The sequence below is a fragment of the Camelina sativa genome, chromosome 6, assembly GCF_000633955.1.
Source record: "Camelina sativa cultivar DH55 chromosome 6, Cs, whole genome shotgun sequence".
Lineage (NCBI taxonomy): Eukaryota > Viridiplantae > Streptophyta > Magnoliopsida > Brassicales > Brassicaceae > Camelina > Camelina sativa.
In genome coordinates, this window is record NC_025690.1 from 7,115,954 (window position 1) to 7,124,937 (window position 8,984).

General features: G+C 32.8%; 1 protein-coding gene across 1 annotated transcript; it reads left to right on the top strand.

The window, feature by feature from the left end:
- LOC104790596 (transcription factor MYB24-like) lies at positions 519-2,663 on the top strand. Its single transcript, XM_010516371.1, has 3 exons — positions 519-851; positions 1,555-1,684; positions 1,972-2,663. Exons 1-3 carry the CDS (start codon positions 674-676, stop codon positions 2,489-2,491), a joined length of 828 nt encoding a protein of 275 aa, XP_010514673.1. The 5' UTR covers positions 519-673; the 3' UTR covers positions 2,492-2,663.

An 8,984-nucleotide genomic window follows, 5' to 3' on the forward strand; every position in this document is an offset into this window, starting at 1 on the left:
TTCTCATTATTTTATTACACAGATGTTGATATTCTACTGGCTCATAAGTTCTTTTCAATAAAATAAAGACAACCCACTAGTAAATTAAAACTATATATTTTTTTAATTTTTTCTCCCAAGAACTGAATCCAGAACAAAGTTATGCCTCTGATGATGTCTATAAGAAACTTTTGAAGTGTCCAAAGACAAAACATTGTTGTTCAAGAATATATGTTTAGTGATGACGAATATATTTATTGTACGGATCTATGTATGGATTTAGTAATGGGGTACTTGTAAATTCTTAATTGGGTAAGAAAATAATGAGCTGGTTCTCATTATGGCGTCGACACTTGTTCGAACATTAGTGGCTTCTCAAGATTGTTTCCGTGATTGAGGAACTTAAGTAAAAATTTTATAATATGTGAGGCTAATGATAATGCATATGCTACATGGTTAATCTAGAGTCTTTAGCTAAAGTAAATGAAATATAATATATAGAATCAAACACCTTAAAAAAGTAAGAAGTGTCTGTTGTCAAGCATATAGATTAATAGACACACATAGTATTTATACACACACACATGTTCAAACATAGAAACATAGAAGAGCAGATTAATCACAGTCTCTCACACAGCCAAAACTTGTAGTATTGGTTTGTGTGTGATAAGAGTTTTGTGAGAATTGAACAGGTATGCTTGATTGGGGAGTTCAAGGCCATCATCAAAAGCATGATCATGATCCTTATCAACAACAACAGCAACAACAAGGATGTAGAAAGGGACCATGGACACTTGAAGAAGACAAACTTCTTGCAGAGTATGTTACTACGCATGGTGAAGGAAGATGGAGCACTGTTGCTAAGTGTGCAGGTAACTATTTTGATTCAATCATAGCTTTTATATGTACATATCTGTTACGTATCGAATCTTCATAGTTGCTAGATCATAATATCGTACACATATTACTAAGGCAATCTATACTGAATGTCTGAATCATCAACAGATAGCCATCCCTCTTCCTAATTGAGTTTTTCTATTTCTTTTGTTATTTAATATATCAATATTGTAAGTTAGATTCAATTTATAATCATAATATAAAATTAATTAACACATGCTTTTATGACGATTAATAAAGATAAGTATGAGATCATATACTGTATAAGGGGTAGTTGACCCGATTAAGCTCTTGATTATATATTTCACTCTTGATTCTTTCATATTTTTTTTTTAAAAAAGAAATCTATAAGACACTTTTCACAAAAAGAAAGAGGAAAATGTCATGGTGGAGAGCTTTCTAGGGTTATTTTTTTCGAAAATGAAAAGATGATCTTATGATTCCCTGTGTTAACGTTTCTGGAGTTGACTTTGATCAGTTTGAGAACATTTTACGTAGATTAGACCTTTTTCTTTATTCCAGCATTTTGGTCGAGAAAATGTTAAAATAGGAAAGATTCACACCATATTATATAGATAAAGATCATCAAGTTCCATTAATTGTTACATATTCATGTTATACGTCAAACCCATTTACTGTATATATATTGCCCATTTTTTTCATGGAACTGAAAAATAGGGTTGAATAGAAGTGGTAAGAGCTGTAGACTAAGGTGGGTGAACTACTTGAGGCCAGGACTTAAGAGAGGACAAATCACTCCTCAAGAAGAAGGAATCATCCTTGAACTTCATTCCCTTTGGGGTAACAAGTAAGCTCCTCTTATTTATTTATTTATTTATTTCTGAACAACATGCAAGTCTACATACTAGATTGATATTCTATAATAAAAAAGCTTTTCTATAATCATAAAGAATCACAATTACCCCAAAGTTTTTACTAAAATATCATAGTCCCCTACTATTGCTCATGAGTTCATGATTTTTTTTAAGGTTTATCATCATACGTTTGCATTAGTACACGTACGTTTAGTTTTTTTTATACGTATTCAATATACTTCATGGGAATTTACATATCGCTTTCACAAAATATATATAGGTGGTCTACAATCGCAAGATATTTACCAGGACGAACAGATAATGAGATTAAAAACTATTGGAGAACACATTACAAGAAAAAGGAAACATCATCTTCGAAGCAAGAAAAAGTTAAAAGATCTCAATCCCGGAAACAAGAAGTAGAACTGAAACCACAACCACAAGCACAACCTCAAAGTCACCCCTTTCAGCTAGTGTCCCGAGACCACATGAATCTCGAGAACGAGCAAAACGTAGCTTCCTCTTTGTATTACCCGACTAGTGTCTTCAATGACCAATTCTCTATGCCACAAAGTGTTGCAACAACCTCATCCGACCACTCTATGATCGATGAAAGTCACCTGTGGGGCAACTTGTGGAATCTAAACGACGATGATCTGCATGGTTTTGGTGATGGCTCAGGACAGAGGATACCTGCAGATTTATCTGAGAAGTTTCCCGATGGTGGAATCGAGGCCCTGTCGTGTGGATCAGGGGATTGTAGTTATAATGGCTTTTACATGGGTGGTTATATTTTTTAATTAGTATGATCGAAGATATCAAGAAATTGTGTCTTGGTATGGTTAATAGAAATATTAAAAGACCTCATTGTGTATTTTCTACCTTTAGTAGTGATATCTCTTACTAAATAGATCAGAGTGAGACTAATAAAATGGTTTGGAATGTATGTCTCGAAAATTATACCATTGTTTGTATAAGTTTATGGAATAAATAGTCTTAACAATTTCTTTCCATTTATTGATTCCATAAACCGTAAAAGTTTGTAGTCATCATGCATTTGAGTATTTCAGTAAAACCTTGACTCCATCACACATTTTATTCTTATAAAAACATATTTGGGTTATATTTCTCAATAGTTATATTGGTTAAATATGAGGGGAAGATAAAGTGATAGATATTCCTTTATATATATATATATATATATATATATATATATATATATATATAATTCTTTTGCTGTGAAACCAATGATTGTTTTCGGCGTATTGAAGTTGTTAAAGATTTTACTTGAAGTAAAACATCGTAAATTCATATCAAAAATTTACAACACTTTTTTTTAAAGTTACAATAATTATAATTCAATAATTCACATTTTATGGAAAATTTGTAGCTTATTCATGATAATTTTTCAGTGGCTTTACAATATTTATTTCAGAATAATATAGGAAGGTTATGATGCAGTCAGTCTATCCTCACCTCTTTTACGTTCGCCTAAGTAATTCCACCTTTTTCTCGTTTGTTTCCAAGTGTTGTGGCCTCAACATTAGGGATAAATTAAAACTGATTAATAGATAGAGTGGTTGGATGCAGACCGGTTTAAAAATGTGATAATGAGCAAGACACGGGTAGCTGAACACACAACTCCTGGTTTTGTGTTTGAAGCTCGGGCAAGGTATGAGTTTCCTTAAGTGAAAATTCAAGTTTGTAAATATATTTGACCCATCTGGTAAAGTTGTTTAGACTATATTACTTACGCATGTGGTAGGTAAAAAAATTAATCTTTGCTCCACAAAATGATTGAGAGAGACCAATAATTGTTCCATATATAGAGCCTCCTATCTTGTGATATGCTAAATCTCACACTCTAATCGGTGTGGTCCTTACGTCATATCAAATTTGAGATTAATTTATCGGCTCGCAGAGGAATAAGAAACGGTAATAGATGAAAAACACTTGAGCACCTAGTACATGTATAGGCCTAGAGCAGGTCATGGGTACAAGCCAGCCAAGCTAATGCTTGCAGCCAGATAATCTATATAAATTATTTTTTCGGTCTAGTGGTAGTATTTTTGATGGGCAGATCCTGGGTTCGAATTCCCAACTATCACTCTCTAGTCTCTACATTTATTTTCTCCCCCGTTTTTTACTTACAATTTTTTTTAGTTAAAATTGTCTTTTTCTATGATAAGCCTCATAAAATGTAGGGCTGGCTCTATTAATATACTGATGGACTTGAATCTTACCTGAACCCAAACGCATAGCCTGATACATATGTTAGTTAACAAGAGGATGGATCCGATTTTAAAAAAGAAATATTTAACTTGAGACAGCATAATAGCAATTTTTCTTTTGTTATTCCCATACTCAGACTATATTTTCTGACCATTCTCCGGGCATAGTCTTTGACCAATTTTGGTTCTTTTTTTACTACTTCTAGAATCTAGTCTTCTCTTAACATGAACACATTATGGATCAGTTCTTTTCGACCATATTGCAAACAAATCTTTATTTTCACATGTTTTCCGGTCTTTCCTTATCCTAACCATGACAGTTAACCATGAATTTTCTCCTTTTTTTACTCTCTTTTTTGACTAAACTTGTTTTTCGTATATCGTCGGTAGACAACCCGTCCTATTTTCGGACTAGATGACTTATTTGCTTTCACAAAACCCGTTATATTTTGAACTCACTTACAAAAAATCTCATAAACATGTACATCAGCCTCTATATTTTAGTGGAGGCCCAACAAGTATGTGTTAGGGCAGTAGAATATTAATTCGTAAATGATATTGTGTTGCGGAAGTAAAGGGTTCGAATCTTTTATATATGTTGGCTTTTATCTGTTTATAAGTGGGCCTCAAAAGAAATTCAGTTTTAGGCAAAGATCAGCTTTAGGCAATTGCACATTGTAATCTGTCAATAACAATCACCAATAATATTACAATGCCTTAACTTGTGGCACAAACGCTATTACAACCATCGTGGAGTACTTGTAGTGATGGGAAAATCAGAATTTGGCAGCGCATAAAGGATCCATGTGCATGCACGAGAGAGTATTGGCTGTTGAAAGCTTATCTTTGTTGATGTTTTCTTAGGAAGTATCGTAAAGTGACTAAAATTCCAAGATGTGATAACAAGAAAAAAAAATTAGCCAAAACACAAGAATTATGATAAAGTTGCTCACTAGCTTTAATGACTCCATAACAGCGTATCAACCAACTGATGTGATCTTGGCTATATTTCATTCGCGTCTCCGTTCATGATCATGACACCTTTAAAAGTATATATTCTAGAATATCCATCCATTAACTAATTGAGACTCAAGCTCTCCAATGTTGTTACTTATTTTGTCGCTTTGAACCATGCTACTTCTCTTAACCCTTTCATCTTTGCATCTCCGTTAACCTTCACAACACGCTTCTCCTCTGGTTTTCTGGTTCCAACATCATCGTTGGTTGAAATCACCTCATCTTTTGCTTGCGACAGCTACGTCCATGAGTAAAAGATTACTCTTTGCTTATTTATCCTCTAATAAGAAATATGAAATTAATAATGCAATAATCGATCTGATGGATATCCTTCTTATCTCGAGGACTTCAAAGCAGATTCTTTAGATTCGCATTTTACTAATACCTAAGCATGTTATTGGGGGAGAAGAGGAGCAATGAGTCACCATACGGAATTCCATTGCAAGTATATGAACCATATCTCACTGGGACTCCGTGCAGTGCATAACACCTTCCTACCACACATGTATGTACTTCCCCTCTCAAACAGTGGCCAACCAGCTCGATTAGGCTTTAGGCTTTGGGAAAAATTTAACACATGGGCTTAGGCCTAATGGCATAATAGGATTTGTTTGCATTAAGTTATTCGTTTTCAGTTTAATGATTACTTTTCACTTTGACGATTTCTTAATATTTTTAAAGAAACGATGGTTGTTTTCTTATACTTTTAATTTACTATTGAGGCCATTATTTAGATCTTAAACACCATCAAAATTCATATTCTCTTGGAAGTATAATGATTCTTCTATTATGTTTTTCGTGAAAAGACTAAGCCAAGGTAATGAAAACTTTCATAGATTTTTTAACAGTAGATGCAAACAAAACAATTTTGTCGAAGTTTTCTGCCTTTATTTTGTCGCAATAGGAACTTTCACAGACATGGATGATACATAATGCATCTCATTTATTATTAGCGAATATAAGAAACTACTTTCTAAGCGAGATCAGCACATTTTATTATTTTAACGTGTGTTAGGAGGATAAATACGGTCTCTTGATAGATTCTTCCAAAACTTCCCAACTAGATTTTACATTTTACTAGATGTGCCAATACTATAAAATATTAAAATTTGGCAATTGATAAGTACACTTATGTACTCATTACAAAAAAGTAACATAAGAAAACATGTTCGTTAAAAGCAAAATTAGAACATAAGTGAGTGTACCGCTGAATGCATGGACTGGGAAAAATCATGGGTTTCAAAACTGTAATTCTAATTAAAATATTATTGGAAAGAATCAATAAGAAAAATATTTAGGATTATTTTGAACTCTTTCATACCCAAAGTTCTTATTTGATATCTAGAGAGGTTGGTGCATATATTGTAAATTTGCCAATGGTTTCGATAATTTATTATTGGTATCGTTCAGTACCCCATTTATATATAATAACCAAAAGAAGGTTGAATTCATAATTATTTTGATGGATGCACAAAAGGAAAAAAAAAAGTTGAAAAAGGTTGATGGTGCAAATTGGAGCATGCAAGAATGGTGTCCAATTATATGCAAAGCATCTTCCCTAATCGTCAACTATCTATTTTCAATTTGGTATAAGAATCTTTCATCTTTTAATTATTTATTAATATTATACTGTTTTCTAGAATAAGGTATGTTCATATTTTAAAGAGGTTTTGCTTCTTTTAACCTTTTTATTATCCAATAAGCTTAATACGATAGTTTAAGCTAACGAGTTTTCAATACATAGTTTAAGGATAAATTAATTCATCTATTTGTTGTCTATGGGGATCCTCTTTGGAAAAATCGGAAGATGTTTGTCACCGGTTAACTCGTATTGGTTACTTCGATCCACTCCTTGGTTTCTAATAGGGGAGTTTAATGAGCTCACCAGGAACCATAAGAAAAGAGATGGAGTTTTACGGCATACCACAACCTTTATCCTTTCAATCAAATGATTAAGTATTGTGGATGATTCTATTGTAAAATTAGATCATGAATTCTAAACTCTGTTATAAAATAAATCAATACTCATTGCAAATATAATATAAGTTTAAAACTAAAAAATTTAAATTTGTTTGTAAAATTCAAGTTGAAAACCAGCTTTGAAAACAAGTTTAGTTTGTTCACAAAATTGCAAAATCAATCTCTTTGTAAAAAGCAATTTTGTTCATCAAAGGTTTTTGTAAGGAAAATCAATTATTATTTTCCTAGGTTATTAATTCTAGGTGATCAATCAAGACAACCAAAGATGAAGAACACAGAAGAATATGAATGCCAAGAAATCAACAGATCTAATAAACCATAAAAATTCTAACGAGAATCCCTAAACCTAACAAAAAAGTTACTCAAAAATTATTGTAAAGACACAAATCAAAATATGAATAAATTGCATAAGAAAATAGAATAGAGAAGTAAGGGAGTTTGAAATATCTCTCAACAGGGTTGAGTTCTGACTTTTCTCCAAAAGCTCTCTAGATATCTCTCTGAAAAATTTGCAGAAAATAAAGCTTAAGGGTTTCTAAAACCTAAAATCCTATTTATATATCTCTAAACACGCGAGGGACTTAATATTGTAATTAGGGAAAATTTTGGGGCAGCTTTGCAAAACTTCAGAACTCGAGAAACTCGGACTTGTCTTGATGTGAATACTGCATCGATCGATGCATCTCTGCGAAATTGTATTCAAACTTCACAGCTTAGCCTCAATGCTCAAATGTGATACAAATCCTCCTATTTTGCTTCATTATGCTACATTTGTGCCAATAAGTACCTAATCCTATAAATACTCAAAAAAACCTAAAAAGCAAATCAAAAGACTGAAAAAACACTTATATCATGGGTAAAATCGTAAAAACCTTGATTTATCAACTCCCCCAGACTTAGTTTTTGCTTTCCCTCAAGCAAAATATCAGCTACACTTGTGAAAGACGTTTGAAAACGAGGAACTCACTCAACATCTGGTAACTGTTCATCGCACTCTTCATCGCCTTGAACTTCAAAACATACTTCTTATACTATGTCAATGAGCCGCATCAACATTCCTTACTCAAACCCCACAATCCTTTGGAATCTCTGATCTTATATCATTTAATCTTGTTACATAAATTTAAACAAATAAAGACGAGTTCTTACCATGGGAATATCGATCAGTGGCATATGGTCTATCTTCTTGCCAAAAAATTCTTCATACATCTCTTTTCCTCTCCCTTTCTCATTTCCAAAGGGCTGATTTTTGCCTAATTTTTAGGATATCATTTTATTTATTTTATTAACCCCTTGCTCTTTTTATTTTATTTTATTAAACAGGTTCCCATGAGATTCAAAGTATGCAAAAAAAAAGTGTGCATGAGTTTATGCGACATCCCTCGGCTCATATATATCTTTTTCTGATCTTTTTCTACTCTTTTTATCTTCTTTTTTTAGAGTATTGAGGGGAAGAAAGAGGGGAGACATACTTTGTGAAGAAGTGCAATGTATTATATGGCTCGAAAAAGAAGTCTAGTCCATTGTATTCAAACTCCCAAGATAAGAGATTAAGTCGAATTAAAATCTTGATAAAAGTTGAGATAATGCTAGTTTAATCAGATATTCATTGTATAAGGGCTTTCAGGATTGTTGACACAACTTGTAGATTTTCAAAACATCAGTTATGAGATCAAGCTTAATCAAGACTCATTAGAGTGTTAGCCAAAGAAAATATCTCGTTAGTTAGAGATCATAATTCCAAATGAGAAATTTTAAAAATTTGACTCAAAAATACGGTTTTAACTTACACAACTGACACTCAGAAACAAAATGTAGTCAGTTAGTAACTATTCAAATCATGTGGTGTATACAATCAGATCATGTGGTGTATACAATCAGTGCGGTATAGGGTTCTTATAAATGGTCAGCCCCAAGGTGTATACAATCCCGCATTTTGGATTATTCGGATTATGTGGTGCATACAATCAGTGCGGTACAAGGTTCTTTATAAATGGTCAGCCCCAAGGTTTGATAGTCCCTATGACACCCCAGTTTTATAAACTTGCGGAGAGGTTTAAAAGAA

Bases quoted from the DNA above. Each gene is read 5' to 3' on its own strand.
- LOC104790596 (XM_010516371.1), top strand. From the start codon at position 674: ATGCTTGATTGGGGAGTTCAAGGCCATCATCAAAAGCATGATCATGAT. The intron at 852-1,554 runs GTAACTATTTTG...ACTGAAAAATAG, and splicing joins CACTGTTGCTAAGTGTGCAG to GGTTGAATAGAAGTGGTAAG. The intron at 1,685-1,971 runs GTAAGCTCCTCT...AAATATATATAG, and splicing joins CATTCCCTTTGGGGTAACAA to GTGGTCTACAATCGCAAGAT.